Genomic DNA, 16,817 nt, shown 5'->3' with positions numbered 1-16,817 from the left:
GTAAATATTAATTATTACTAAATGACTGCAAAAACAATCACATGATCAAATTCTCCTTTCTCACATGGTTTTTACACTGGTGTGACATCCCGGATTTCAGTGGCAATATAGCTGGGTAAATGGAGAGTTTGTAAAAATAGAAACAGGCCCATTGTAACTATACAGAAAATAGCAAACCAGGCAATCATTGTACAAAGCAGCTCTAAATCACAAGCTCCTTTTTTTTTTTTTTTTTTTCCTTCTGATTCTTTTTAAAGATCAGAGCTGCTTGAAGTGTAAGGCAAATAGGCTCCTGTAACCCTTATTGATACTCTCACTTTACTGCTGGGGCATGTCAAGGTAGAAGGGACCACATTTAATGACTTTCCCTAATCTGAAGATTCCTAACTCTAGGAATGGTCCCCTGAGGAAGCAGTGGCACTGAACTCCTGTTCAGGATGGCAGTCAAAAAAGAAATGAATGAGAGGTGCACCTGTGCTTCCTTTAATATTTTACATTAAACTTTAAAAGTAATGCTAACAGCAGCTACTTTTTAGGCTTCAACCTGTTCAATTTTAAAATGTGTGAATTCCTTTCCATCATATTTTTCCAGCTCTCTTATTTTCCTCATAGCAAACCTATTTCTCATTAGATCAATTCAATCCCTACTATGTTTTGATATTCTACTTTTTTTTTTTTTTAATTTCTCTCTCTGAAATCTGTCAACATATGTATCTGTCAAAACTATGCTCTGCCTGTCTGAAAAGAAGAGCAAAACTTTCTGCAAATGTGGAAAGCAACCACAAACTGGATAAAAAAACATCTTTTGAAGGTGAGACTCCAGTTTCATATCACGAGCATATCCAGCTGATCAAACCATATTCCTAACACAGAAGGAGTCTTAATAAATATCTTGATCAGAAAAGTCCTTGCTATTTAAACTATATTTCTTATCCTTCAGCTTTAAAACCTAAGACTTAGTTAAAATTGTATTCAGATTTATCTATAAAATAGCTAAGAAACACTAAACACGATAGGCATGTTCCAACCACTTGGAATATTAGTGAATTTTCATTTTTGCTTTTCAAAATTGGGAACATATCATTTTAGGTATTCATTGTTAGTCATTCTACTCATTGCAGACTGGCTGAAGCTAATGACACAAATTTCTGCTCCGTTTTCATCTACCCAATGAAACATGGGTGAAGGGCTGAGAAAATATTGCTTTCTTCCTTCTATTAGATTTAAGTTCTCATGTGCCTTCAGTTGTTTTACACTAATGTTGCTCATAGTAGGAGACCCATAAGCCTACTGACTAATCTCCACTGTGAGCCTGAGCTCTCGACAACCACCCTTGGTACATATGGATGGTCTTTGGGCTGCCTCAACACATGGCCATCTGTCATGATTGCATGGTGCCTCTCCACAACTGGGTCGGACCCTTGCCTCAGGGCATTAGGGTCCAGACAATGCTGGTTTAGATGAACAGTTTGGTTAACACTACAAGGGCCATCTGTTCTACAGGAAATCCTTTCTCTGTGTCATTAATGAAGTATTTGTAGCACATAACTATATATTTATTTACTTATGTAAGTTTTTATGTAATAGGGATTACGATGGCATGTTATTTGGAACTGAATAGAACAACTGGCAAAAATACCAGACTTCATTACATATATCAAGCCTACCTGATACACCTGTTAATAGAGATGAAAACCAACCATATATTTAGCAGAGGAAGTAATTAATTAGCTATGGTTTCAGCATGGTTATAACACCTCACTACCTCAGGCAGTGTAAAAGAACTGAACTTGACCTAAACATTGCCTCCTGAAAATCAGAATATGAATCCTATTGAACAAGAATTCCAAAATTTTACTTTGGTAGGGAAAATCTGCTCTTCTGTAGCATGAGTTAGTATATAACATATTAATATGATGACGATAATAATCACATTTCAGGGAAGACATTTCACATATTTCTGTATGTAATCAAATACGTAATTAATCTCTAGCAAATTAAGCATAGCCAGAATTTAACAACTAAAGTTTTTCATGCTCAATATGCTTTCCATCCACTGTCACTCAGCTTTCAGACACCAGAAATGCAACTTCTTCATTAGGAAAAAATACATCTAGGAAGGAGCACTTGGCAATTTTGGTAAAATGTCTCCTTCCAACCTCATTTTCATCTTAAAAGGTGAAAGTTTGAAATATAACATATACCACTTACAGCAAAAATCTATTCATATTACCAGAAAGTATTTCACCCTGGGCAAGACTCCTAATTGCCTGAAAGGTTCTAAACATGAACACTGTTGACTGAACAGCCACAAAGGCCCAGCCGGAGAATGAAGATGCAGTGGGTGTATAGACCTGCTCAGGGGGCTTGACAGATTTTCACTTTCTACTTAGTGTAAATGTAGAGGAGTGTTCTAAATATCAGACACAGTGACCTGGGAATCTTCTATTTTGGAGAATTTCAAGAATCTTCTTTCTTCTTGCATAAGTTATGAAATTACGATTACTTCAGCCATTGTAAAAAATAAAATTAAAAAAAATCTAGAAGTTGTATGTATGTATGTACTAGCCAAAGGTTACCGCCCTCTTTTTGGATGTACTTATAGCTTCCACGGTTTGCAGTACAAGTGGCATCAAAATGGTTTTATAAATTTCTGTTAAGATCTTATGGAAAATTAATTCCTTTTAGTTCAAAAAAAAAAAAAAAAGGTAAACTTGAATGAACTTCAACACTATCAATAGAACAGATTTCAACTCTAATAATTATAATGCTATTGTAAGACTTTGCAATAACATTGAGTAAACCTTGAAGAATATAAATACTGAGGAAGAAAACCATTTGGTCTGTAATAAATGCTATGGTTTAAGGGATGAATTTAGGGAAGATAGGGAACAGTATGAACCCAAGAAATGGAATTAAAAATAAAAGTAATGAAGGTATGAAACAGATTTCCGGAGAACTGTGGCAATCCTCTTTGGCAGTCTTTATACTCTACTATTATATCCTTCTCACCATTACATTACTTGAATATGAATTATTTGCTCTAAATGGATAAAATAATGAAAAAATATTTGGTAAGATAAACCTCATTGATGGGACTAGCAAGTATGATCTACTTTTCCATCTCTAGTCTGTTTTCCTACTAAATACTATTTCTTCTTGTATCTACCTTCTATGTTGTCAACAGTGCAGTATGCAGTCATCTGCTGCCACTGAAACTGAGGATAAGCAGATATCTTATTATTTTCAGTATCTTCATTCATAACAAAATGGATTTTCCTCTGTAAATACAATCCCCATTTAGATACATAAAAATTTCTAAGGCAAATGCAGGTGTCCCCTGAGCTACCTACAAAACAAAATTACACAACCAAATCCGCTACAATACAAACACTGAGCAAAGTATCAGCTAACACCATATGTGTATTTAATAGTAATTGAATAGTAATTTAGCTTTATTGACTGTACTGTTGTGTGCTCCTTCAAACCCACATTTAAAAAATTAAAAAACCCTATACAGCAGAAACGTACCAATATCATTTACTGTTCTATTCATTAACAGTAGATTATACCTTGAAAACACTTAAAGCCATGTCAAAGTCTGTGTCGTTTCTGAGAGGCAATTATATAGCAAGACCGTTCTCATAGTATCTAAGGATCTTTTCTGGTGGGTTTTGCACAAAAATCTCCTCCTGCTTGACAAGAAAATTGTCCTTAAAATGAAAAATGTTTTGTAGACAGTACAGAGGCTGAATTTCTGTTGAAATTTTATGTTATTGCTATTGAGATTAAAATTTCATGTTGTTCCTGTGAAGATTTTACTGTATGATTAAATTTTTAGGACAAGTAGAGATCTGGGTAAATTTCAAAGCAGTACTTAAATTATACTGAATGCACTACATATGGATAGAAAGTAAATTCTTCAGTAAAGTATATTCCTCTCTGCTTATAACATTTGAGATGTAACTCAGTAACAAATAGATAATTATTAATGGCATACCATTTTTTGGTTTAAGACAATCAAATATCACTTTCAAATATTACACAAGTTTCAACTAATCTAGATGTTCAGTTAATCTCAACATATGGCTTGTTCTCAACACATGCTGCAGATTTCCAGATCTAACTCTGATTAATAGGATATGTCAAATAACTGTTGAAGGAAATCCAACTTCAATAAGTGAGGCTGATTAACACATTGATTTAGATATTAACTTCTAAGCATCGTGAGTTCTATTTATTTATTTATTTATTTATTTATTTATTTATTTATTTATTTATTTATTCATTCTCCTATTATTTAATTTTTTAGGAAGATCAGAGATATCAATAATCCTTTACTCAAAAGCATTCAATCTAACTTTAGAGATAATAAAACATTAAAAGATCCTTTGTTCTTATAATGGTTCTCTATGTTTATTCTGATATAAAAACATTCTGCAAAAGTTAAAGAATGTCTTCAAATATACATACATTTTCCAGCTGATTATTTTTCTGAAGTACATGTACATACAATATAACTCATAGCAAAAGAGAAATCCAAACCGTTCAACTCGCCTCACACTTTTGGTGAATGACAGGATGTGGTACTACGTACAGATGATAAATTATATTTTTATTTGATTATGATCACATTCATAAAGCTCACAATAGAGTGATGGTTTAAATAGTTCAACCAACTAACTCAAATAGATTCACAAGTGCTAATCATTCTTACAAAAGAGCAAAGTACAAGTTTTAAAGGAAAACCTTCAAATGCTATTAACATTTTAAAAGATTTCTCTGTATTACTCTCACATGTTCTTATACTTAAAGGATTCCAAATCTGGCAAGTGAGTAGGAGGACTTACAAGAACAGGCTGTCTTTGGAAAGTGAGGACAACTTATATAAAGCAGACCACACTTTCTCTCTCTTTCTCTCTATAAACCAAAGAAGTGTTTTTGATCATTCAGCATGAAAAAGGAGATCATAAATGGAAAATAACCCCTTTAACATTAACAGCAATACAAACACATATAAATTTCTTATAAAATCATTGAGGCCACGGCCACAGGAATCCCCTCCCATGCCATTTCAAATGAAAACAGATTCTCATAAAGGACAAATTAATTCCCTGAATGAACTGCTTTGTGGAGTTAATACATTTATTTGACCATGGGCATATTTTAAAGTGTTTGAATGGTGGATGACAATAGGCTTTTCAAAGCTACACTAAGCTTTAAAACTATTTAAAAAAAATTAGTTATGTAGTCACGAGTATTTTATTTGCAGACTCTCCCCAATCTTTGCTTTCATCTCAAGAGAATTCAATGATTTCATATTATCTTTGAGCAGCCTTTCAGTACTGACAGCTACAATGTAGTAAGAACACCTCGTATCTATTCATGTTTGCCAGACTTCTTTCAGATGTATATATTCAGGAGGATATACATATACATATACAGATACAGATACAGATACAGATACAGATACAGATACAGATACAGATACATATACTATATGTATATAGGATGCATATGCTATTGTTGCTTGAAGACTGGGAGGAATTAAATGCATACATTTGCAATAACCAACCATACCTCACGACAAGTATAAAAATGTGGATAAACTCCAGGATCTTTGTGACAGGTTATCTCAGCTGATTCTCAAGAGCCTCTCAGCACCATTTAGGCCCTACCAAGGATTTTTCTGTTAGCTAGTAACTCAGGTGAGAGCTTTGACCAAATGCCCTAGCAGCATTTTAAACTCTGCTTCTATTTCTACACTTCCTTCAGGATCACATCCTACTTAGTAAATCTTGGTGAAGTAAAGGAAATGTTTTTCTTGTGGATAAACTTGATTCTCAGCTTAAGAAAATAAGAAATAAAAGTTTATTCAATACAGGGACTATCTTTTAAAAACTTACAGTGCTGTGCAGTACAGTAAACTATTGGTTTTCTGCAATACTATGGCATGTACTTAAGGTAGACTTTGTGCTGCTTTTGGTCTTGAAATTTGTAGGTATTTTGTCAAACAGCATCCCACTTCTCTGTCTCTGCTTCGTGGCATTGTATTTTTAGGTAAAGCACTGCTGCCTGTGGACAACACTAGGATTTGGGGCCTAGTGTTATAAATGGCGATCAGTATTTTTAGCTACTTAGGCGGTAAAACAATAACAAAAGGATTTCTTCCAGCAGATTCTTACCTTGAAAATTGAACTGATATCAGGTGGACAAACCTTGAGCTAGGCTTACTGACTAATTATAGCTGTCAAACATCATGCCCTGCCATGTTCACTCTGTCTAGATTAAAATGCAAGGAACAGCCAGGAACATTTAAATTCAAAGGGACAGTGAGTTGAAGATAAGGACCAAGTCTAGGAGTGTTGTTATTTAGATACAGTGGAAAAAAAAATGTAAAAGAGTAAAGTTGTAGTGAGAGTACAGTCTTACTAGTACAGTGTAATGGAAGTATTTATTTATTCAGCTAAAACACAAATATAGATTTTAGAAAAAACAGTAGAAAAAAAACTAGATTAAGACAAATAAAGTAGAGGTATAACGCAAGCAGAACACTGCAATATTAGCTAGTAAAATCTATCTGTATTTTACTTAAAAAAAGGTAATTGCATACTTCTTTCTGTGCCACACCCAGGACACCTTGCATTTTTGTCTCAGTGTCAACTCTCTTCTCCTTTCACTGCTAAAATGAACCACCAGGAAATATGAACACAATTATATGCATAAACTTCTGGAAAAAGTCTAATACCAACTCTTCCTTGAAATTTATAAAAAATATTAAAATTAGAAAACAAGAAGCATTCTTTAAATAGGATATTCAAAAGGCAAGTGACTTTGCAGATACAAAGTTAGTTGTGTTAGCACTTTGATCTATGACAGTGAAAAACTATTTTTCAGTTCACAGATAGGGGATCTGATTATTGGAAAGAAAAACACTTTTTCTTCGAAAACTCTGTTGGATATGAACTGGGACTGTTAACAACATCAGAAAGTGACAGCAACTCTTGGCTTGCACTGAGTTGTAACAAAGCCAGTAATTTCTGTGTTACTGCGCAACATTGATCATAAATTTGTATTACTCAAATGAGAGGAAAGCAGGAATATTGTTTATAAACAACAAACCCCACAAATATTGAGAGAATCATTAAAAGCATGCAAGAGGGGAAAAGATTCCCTTAAGATTTATTCCAGGATTTTACTATTGATTCAAATCTGTGTACTTCTTTATTGATTCTGTTTTGTAATTGTTCATCTAACATTATTATATTTTTCAGGTTCAAGCTATTAGGAAATATCATTTTATATCATTTTATATCACTTTCTAGCATTTCAATTTATTGTAATAAAGTCAAAATATGCAGAACTACATGGTAATACAAGAAATATTTTATTTATATTATAATCTTCATGAAATTGTTTTTAAAATTGCTAGTACTTAGAGATCTTCTGAGAGTGTAAATGCTTTATTCCAGTCATATGTCATGGGATTTATATTTTCAGGATTTATATATTTCAACCTTACTTACAAATTACTTTTTACACTCAGTGCTCATTTCTCTTCCTCTTGAGCACTATTGATTCTGAGAGTGTTTTTATTCTCTTGCTTGTCCATCTTTCATTTCCACATTTGTATGCACCCAGAGTATCAACAAGAAGTCTCAATGAGCAAAGCGTATAAGGTCTCACGGAGTCTACTCCTTCCTTGCTGATTCCCAGAGGATAAGAATTCCACTTTATTTCCATGTTATTTGACATTCCCTGTGCCTAATACTGCTCTGTCTTATCTAACTTACTTCATTAATGCTATATTTCATGATGATTTGTTTGATAATATGCAATGGAAAGATAAGGCCACAAAAAGTTGCATTTTAAATAAATGCAAGGAGGTACTACAGGGTAGTCAAGGTATCTTCATCTCATTTCATAAGGGACCATGATGCATGCTTTCTGTACATTTATTTTGGGACACCACAGGACCTTAGAACCAGCACACAATGTATGTCCTAGATATTTGGTGTGCCTGACTGCAGAGAGAATTAGGAAGAGAGGGAATAGTGAGGCCAAACCTTGCTCAACAGCCTTTGCAAATGTTGGACGGCTATGTGCTCGTTTGTTTTGAACTCAGACTATTTCTAACCTAGAAAAGTTTTCCCAGTTCATTCAGCAAGATCCCCTTAGATGAAGCATTTCTAGGTAAAAATTTGAACTACCTCTGTGGTGAAAATAAACAGAACTGAATATCTAAGAATCAATCTTCATTTTTCAAGATAATTTTATTTTGAGTACTGATTTTTGTCATGATTTAATTAAAGTTTTCTAATCTCTGTATTTTTTCATACATTAAGATCATATCAAACCTGACTATCTAAGCTTTAGTGTAAAAGATTCCATAAGGATTTCTAGAACTTTCACAACTCAATGTGTAATTCACTTAAAATTATTTTTAACACAAGTAAAATCACTTAAAACGATTTTTCTAGGTACCTCAGCTAGGATTTGAGATCCAGAACTGAGTTCTTCTCATGTTACATATCAGTTCTGAAACGTACTATGAAGCCAAATCAATTCTCAGTTATACCATCTAACAACAATGCCTTCAACTGCTTTTGATAAATATGCAGATTTACAAGTCCACAAATCAGACTGCAGTACTTAGCTAGCATTCTCTACTGGCACATTCCTATCCCAAAAGACTTTCCTAGAATGAGCAGAGTGTATAGTCTGAGTTAACAGACTAAATGTAGACAGCCAGCTTTTAAAATCTTTCATTCATCACTTCCTAATTCCAACAGAATCCCACTTACATACTCAGGAGAAAATAGATTTTCTTTAAGTGTCATGAGAATGATAAAGTATTTGCATTATGAAGATGCTGATTAAAATGTATTTAATAGGCAGTTATTTTTTTTTTTTTTAACCCTCATCAATTGATTTGAAAGACCTATTCTATAACTTTATATTTTGCTTTTCTCTAGTTTTAAAAAATGCAGTCCTAAAAAACTTACCCAGACTCACTGAAACTGAAAATTGAGTAAGGTCTGCAGGATTGGCCCCCCTACTAAAAAAGCCCAAGACACATGGTGCTGAGATTAACAAAACAAAGTAAGTAAAGCAGCTATGACTTGGCACAAAGTTTGACAAGCTGCAGAAAAGCAAATGTTTAAATAACTGAAGTGGTACTGATTTTCTATTCACAACCTTTTCTCTCCTAAACAGTATCATATTCTTTTCCAGCACATTTAGATTGCAAGTCAAGCTGTGTTTTATTTTTTATTATAATAAACCCAGTCAGTTTACTGTAACAAAGACATACTAGTGGTGATCAGTGTGAAAGCCAGTACGAAATCAGGCTAGGAAAAAAAAAAAGTCAAATGGTAAAATAAAGGACCAGCCGTCTGGAAAGTTCCTGAATCATGTAAAAAGAAAATAAAAGGCTGTGTTCTTATGAGACTAATGCAGAATACAAAAATATTTTAAGACAAAACTCTGTATCTTTGTTTACAACATTTGTTAACAGCAGCAGCAAATCTTTCTAAATAATGTTGCATTTAAATATTTTTCAAGCCTTCCTAAAAAAATATTAGTGTTCTTTTTTTACAATATAGTTCTAGTAGTGTTGTTTATCTGTTCTTCTCAAACCATTTACACAAAATACCAATTTTACACCATTTACACAAAATAAAACTCTAACACATTTTTGCTGTGTGTGTGTTTTTTTTTTTTAACATGAAAAACAACTTCCTGACCTAATATATATCTATTATATACATATAATAGATATATACATATATTATATATATGTTGTATATGTAATATATGTATGTATACATATATGTATATATATGAAATATATATATGTATTATATACATATATTATATATATTTGTATATATATATATATATATAATCTATGGGTATTAAAAAGTTTTTGCATGTTTTATCAGATTTTCAGTAAATGATGGTTTACCAAAAGTACTGTATACATAAATATCTTACCACATTGTTAGCTAAGAGTCTTCCATTTTCAAGTTCTGTCTTCATTTGTTCTTGAATTTCAATCAACTAAAATATAAACACATGAGAGTTAGTGTTGGATTTCTTATTATAAACAGGCATAATTCTCTAAAACTTCTTTCTAGATACAGTCTCCCTGATCAGGAGACTACATGTGGACAAGCATTTTTATATTATAACTGGTCGCAGATAGGCAGCTGGACTACAGCTGGATACTTTCATGGTAGGATTTAATAATGCCATGAGTCACACATAGAAAGTTCTCTTGATGTAAGCAAAATGAAGTGTGATGTCATGTGAGGTAGGAAGACGACAAAAACATTAGAAACAGACTTCAATGACTTACACTCAGAAATATGGCTGTCAGTGAGTTGTGGAAACCTGTTACAGTCATACAGCAGTGGCAGTGGCAATCCTTCTGTTACACATTTGTGTAAAGATAAGCAGAATTCTGTATAACCTGCAGTGAATTCTAACAGATCCTTGTAAAGTACACTTTGCCGGGCAAATTATACATTTAGCCTCAGCGAGGACAAAGGATTGTGCCTAAGGAACAATTTAAGCCTGACTTTAAAACGAGCCTTCAGAAGTTCTGGGATCAAGCTTGGTTAAACAGTTACACTGCATGGCAAAACGTCCTTAGGTTCTGCTGGTTTTGAGCTGTCAGAGCTACTGTCACTTGGGACTGGCAAGTTAAACATCTATATTTCTCAGCGTCATGAAGAAGAGAGTTTGTTACTTACTGAATTTGCATTTAGAAATATTTAAAAGGGGACAATGTTGAGTACAACACTGTCATTCATTTTCTTTCATAAAAATGGAGAAACGCTCCCCTTCAGCATAATAACCTAGAAGCTGGAATGCTCAGCCACAAATCAGGGCAGCCTACATTGTATGCCTCTGGGAGTTTTATGGGGCTTGATTACAATATCCCAAGTCATGGAAAAGTAGCTTAACTACCACTCTATGATGAGAATAAGCCACCAGTTCTGTTCAAGCTGTGCCATTGGACTCAAAGAATATGAAATTCATGAGACTAGATACAGAATACTCATGCATGAGCTTTGTAACATAGCAAAGCTGTGACTGCATGAGAAAGGGAGAACATTGTGTTTTGACTTACTAGATCATTTATGAATTTTACATTAGATTATGAACTAAGAGGAAAAAAAAAAGACAAAAACACCAAAGAAACAAAACAACAACCTCCCCCACTAAGCACACACACACAAAACCCTAACAAAGGTACTCAGCAATAATCCAAAGAACAAATGTACAGAAAAGTTCCCTCCTCTATGCTGAGTACCCTTGCCTGTCATCTAGAGATTATGCCTCTTCTGTGCTTGCCTTCCATGCACCCAGCTTTAAAGTGAGTATTTTCCAAACAGAACACAGTGTAAACTAGCAGTTAAATCCTTGGTATATAGAACTACATGTTCAAATGTCCTCAAGTTCACCAGAACCCTAGCCAAGTGCTCTAGTCCTTATGAGAAACTCGGTGCATGCCATCTCTTATGAAGCTTTGGGAGAAATCATAGAGGCAGCTGCCCACAGGCAGGGCACAGCTTGGCTGCCTGGGCACAGGAAGAAGTTTTAGACTCCAAGACCCACTTACAATACATCAATCAGTATTTTCTAGCTAGTCAGTTAAGAGACAGAGCTTCCAACATGCTTCACCATCACTTACTACCAGATGATTCAACACTGAATCTGCTTCAAATCCCATTTTTAAGTGTCAACTTTTCCTTGTATAGCATCCATAGGATACTGATGTCTGCATCAACTTTATGAACTCCATTTCTGGAGTGAAATTCCAACTGTTGGGCACTGCAGTAGTGCATGTCTTCTTGTCTGGCTCCTCTTTTTAAAGATGAAAGAAGAATTTACACATATTCTGCCTATCAAGTGAACATCTTTCAGTGGGATATGCAAAGGAGGGGAAAAAATGTCAGAAACTTCAATAATTTGGTTAATCGTTTAGAACTGTAGCTTTTCTTTTGGGAATAGAAATAATCCGTTTTGTTATCAGAATTGTAATGAGAAGGAGCTATCCAAAGGCTTCTGACAGCAATACAGTCTTACACTTTATCTAACTTGACTGATACGTATTATGGATAGTTGTATTGGAGGAAGTTTTGGAGGAAAGCACATGATCCACATTTACACAAACGCATCACTTTCAAATCATGTGAGAGGAAGGTAAAAATGTTCCTATGCTTCTACTCAAACCCACAGACTGAGGTAGTATCTATGGGAAGATACTGCATGTTAGAATGCCCTCCATTGTATGGAGATGAAGTGAAAGAAAATAAAGAGTAAATTTCAGGAAAAAATTTCCTGTGAGTGAAAAAATGGAAAAAAATGTACTATATAAAATATTATTTGGACTTTGCAACTATAATAAAAAGAAATGTTCAATATAGGAACTAATGACAGCCACTTTCTTTACACCATAATCAGACTTCAAACCTAAGCGGGATTCCTGAGCATTGTCACACCTAAACATCAACAAAACTAACAGAAGCAACCCTTCTTTGACTGACTAGAGCATTAGGCAGACCAATTAAGTTTCCACTTGTGATTTTAGATTTCATGTATAGGATCCTGATAGTTTTTAAACTTTAATTAAATTAACCTATCAATACTCTTGTAAAGATAAGTAGGTACCAGTATTTTCAGGGTGGGAAACTTGGTCATAGAAGACAGATTCATCTAAGGTCACAAAGAAGGTCAATGGAAGGGATGATTTTAGAACTCCAGTGCCTCAGTCGCCATTTATCCCCTACCCACACCCCCAAGCCCTTCTTTAAATGTTTTTTTTTTTTTTTTTTTGGTGAGAATTTACTAATGTTGGAATAAGGACATAGAGGCATCACTATTTCCATTATACTTTACCACAAGGTGAGTTTTCTACAAATCCTTTTGGAAATGTTTGACAGAAGGAATGTTCTTTACAGGAATTTAAATGTTCTATTAAAAATGAATAGGTCTCAGGAATGAGAACTATACACTGTCAAAAAAAGTAATTTGAGAACTATCACAAGATAGAAAGCCGACTGGAAATATATCTAGATGTTATACCAGGAAGATGCTAAGACCTGTCAATGTTTTATTGAGATCACTTCTTAATGAATACATATTAGCATTTAAAAGTTATTTTAAAAATGATTTTTATAACTTGTTCAGTTACTGTTTTGCTCATATATCGCATAAATAATAATTCATATACATGAATAACTCTATCTATAAATAGCAGAATATTTAACAAATCACAGATTACCAAAATTAACTTTTATTTTTTAATTAACTAGCTATTTGCGTATGCTCTTCTTCTTTCCCTGCCTTTGAAAGGTTACTGAATGTGTTTCTTTTTATATTAAAGTCATCAACCATTTTACTGTAGTTTATTGAGGTTCAGAATTTTCACTGCATTTTAACAAAAGTATATGATATGATGGGATGAGAAACCACCATCCTCATTCAAGCAACACTAATTCTCACTCTACAGTGAGTTACACTACCATAAAACAAAATTTATCGTCATTCAAGTTAAAGTCTATTTCTCAGCTTTCCAGCACTGTTTGGTCTATACACTGGTAATAGTCCAAGCTCATTAGTGTTCTACCAGGGATGTAGCTCATAAATGCAAAAATTGCAGTACCTTTTGAATAGTTCGCTCATCAGTTTCCATTTTTAATCGCATGCTTTGAACTTGTCTATCTGAAAACAAGAGGAGAAAGAGAAAAACCATGAAATTACATGCCCACATGAACGTATGCAAAACGTTTGCTTCAGGTCAGTCTATAAACCCAGTGGAATGCACAGTGGATGAGAGCCCTGGCAGAACGGTGACCTTCACAACCGCCCTTGACATTCACAGCCTTCTTCCTGCTGTTCAGCCGGCTGGTCAGATAGAGATTGAGGAGTAAGTTCAAGAGCCAAGTGTGACTGAGTGCCCACAGCTTTTCATTAATACTAATTCTGGACATCCTTGCTGTTAGTCACAGCCAATACAAAGTGTTTTAGCAGGTGGTTCTTTATTGCTCATACAAAACTACCAAAAGATGAGAAGCACCATTGAATCAGATGATAAACAGGAATCAGGAATATATTCTATATCAAACTCATCTTGCCACTATTAAAGGTGATACCGAGTCTCATCTATGTGGACATAACAAAACTAAACAGCCAAATACTACTCTACTGCCATGGCTTCCAGTCTTCCATTAAATATTTCACACTGCCAATGTATGAAAAGTAACTTGTAGGTAAAGACTGTACATTGTCCTTCAAGGGGAAAAAAACAACTCCTTTTAAGATCTGTAATAAAGCAAAAGTATGAAAGGTAGTGACAGCTTATTTGATAGAAACTGATCTGCTAGAAAACTTCCACATAAAACACAAAAATAGGTAATCAGATGAAGAAATGCGTATTCAGATATTTTGCAAATCTCAAAAACTACTCTAGAGAGAGTAGGTTTTAATACAGTTCCATTAAGATAAAACAGTAGACCATCATTATAAAATATCAATATCTACATCCAACACTTTTCTATTTCAGTAACTTTAGCACATGTATCTGTCACAAAATATGAACTCTAACCACATTGCTAGGCAATATCAGAAGTCTCAAAAGCCACAGCAAATATTCCTTTGTCACAAATTAAAATTATGTAAATATATGCATTAAAATTAGAATAAATATGTATGAATTTCGGTACAAATACATACAAAATTAGCATTCAATACCAGAAAAAGACAACAGTCCAGAAATGAGTTGCTATCCTTCTGAAGCATGCTAACAATTAATTCCAACTTTAGTAACATTTCTTACATGTTGCATTTAAGCTGATCATCTTGATCTAACCGCAGTTTAAACTTTTACCTAGTGCATATTTTTCTTTTTCAGACTGTTTCAGAGAATTTTCAAGACGAGAAATCTCGTTGCGCAGTTTAAAAGCCTCTTCATTGAAAACCTCTCTCTCCTTTTCAGACTTTTTTTTTTCATGGTCATCATCTTCAAAGACAACCTAAAAGATTGCGATGCCTTGAATTTGTAAGTAAGGAATCAAGGATTTAAACACGCTACACTGTTATAATATTATACAACACAGTATCATATAATTTCTGAATTCTATTACAGAGTCATAATATGAATAGAAAAAAAAAGTTGTGACTCTAAATGGGTCCCCGCTAGAAGAAAGGCTGCAGTACATTATATACAAAGACCATAACACATGGGGACATTTTATTGACAGGAATAATGCATATCATACTGTTTGTGTGCCCTCATCATTCAGGTCAATTTATTATGGAGGCTGTGTCCAGGAAGGCAGCTGGGGCCTATCCACCCACACTTCCCCCTGCGTTTATGAAGTGCTGTCCGTAACTAGGCAGGCAGGAGAGGCTGTGGACAGGCAACACCAGGGGGTTGCAAAGTGCATGGCGAAGGAGGGGGGCTTGTTGCCTTTGTGCCATTTCTCAGTGACAGTGCTGCCAGTGTCATGAGGAGCACATCACATGTCAAAGCGGTGAAGTTTTCAGGCTGGGAGCCGCATGGAGTCCATCAGGCCTTCTGATATCAACACAGTTGGTTTTCTACTTGGTGTCGGAGCCACCCAGAGGCAATTCATATTCTGAACATTAACATGGCTTTGCATGCCTGTCACACATAGACCGTGCAGGGGTTTAATGCTATTGAAGACTACGGTTTAAATCTCTATGCAAACAGTGATTACCTTGTAAGAAGGTTCCAGGATAACATACAACAAAAGACTTTAAAGTTATAGTTTTAGTAAAGCAAACTCATTTACATTTTTATTATGCGTGTCCTTTGTTTAAATCTTGCCACATCCATTATGGAAAAGACTTCTTATGCAACTGAAGCTTATTGGGACAGCTACTCTTTTTTTCTTGTTGGTTTCAAAGCTATTGAAAACATTTGAATATATTGTCTTATGGCTGTCTAGATTTTACTGCCACATATTTCTTTTAAAATTATAGAAAAGCTTTCAAGCTGGCACGAATCTTTATAGTAATACCAGAATATTAACTAACTCCTGAAACCATTTAAAATATTAACACAAAAGAGAAGACTCAGACAGCAATTACTTCGCTTACTAAGGAAAACTTAGGATATTATTTGCTTTGCTTGGTAAAAATATGTACTCTTTTTGAAAAATTACTTGAAAATAAAAATATTAAAGAACTTTGAAAACAAAATTCAAAGGTTTTCAAATGACATATAAACTTGAACTATAATGTATTTATGGGTTAAATTTAATCCAGAACTTTATGTTTTTCCTCAGAAAGGACAGTTTTGATCTCCAGTTTACCAGAACAAATTATCGATGTATTATATAAAGCCACAAAGTTTTCACTGATTTTATAAGAAATCATGTAAATAAAATGTCAAGTGTTTTGAAAAGTAATTCAGACTACTTTGTGTCTCCCCTTCCTTTACTGAAGAAACAGTAGCAGCTTACATAAAGACCCAATATTATTAAAAATGTTACTTTTAATAATGCATTTTTTTGGAACTCTAATAAAATACTTGAACATTATTAATTGTAAACAGTCTTAATGCAGTAAGAAACTTTCAATTAGTCTTCTGAGATAATTACTAGATTGCATGTTTTTACTGAAAACTTTTACCAAGTCCTGTAGAGAGACTAGCACAGCCTAGGGAAACCAGTAGTGCTAAAGAAAGAGCACGAGCAATATTTGAGTAATTAAGACTCTGATCTGGCAAGGGTCAACTAGAAACCCTGCAAAACTAACTTACTTTTAAGTAACTGTTACAG

General features: G+C 34.1%; 1 protein-coding gene across 1 annotated transcript in view; it reads right to left on the bottom strand.

Moving 5' to 3' along the window:
- LOC311207137 (uncharacterized protein C10orf67, mitochondrial) overlaps positions 1 to 16,817 on the bottom strand; it is a gene marked incomplete at both ends in the record, with an annotated part of 39,154 nt that overhangs the window by 9,864 nt on the left and 12,473 nt on the right. Inside the window, 3 exons of the mRNA XM_084283037.1 lie at positions 9,997 to 10,062; positions 13,676 to 13,734; positions 14,900 to 15,044. Of these exons, the coding sequence (XP_084139163.1) occupies positions 9,997 to 10,062; positions 13,676 to 13,734; positions 14,900 to 15,044 (270 nt within the window). The remainder of the gene's footprint in view (positions 1 to 9,996; positions 10,063 to 13,675; positions 13,735 to 14,899; positions 15,045 to 16,817) is intronic.

This window comes from Netta rufina (assembly GCF_964035555.1).
Source record: "Netta rufina genome assembly, chromosome: 2".
Classification (NCBI taxonomy): Eukaryota; Metazoa; Chordata; class Aves; order Anseriformes; family Anatidae; genus Netta; species Netta rufina.
This window is presented reverse-complemented; position numbering and strand designations above follow the sequence as displayed.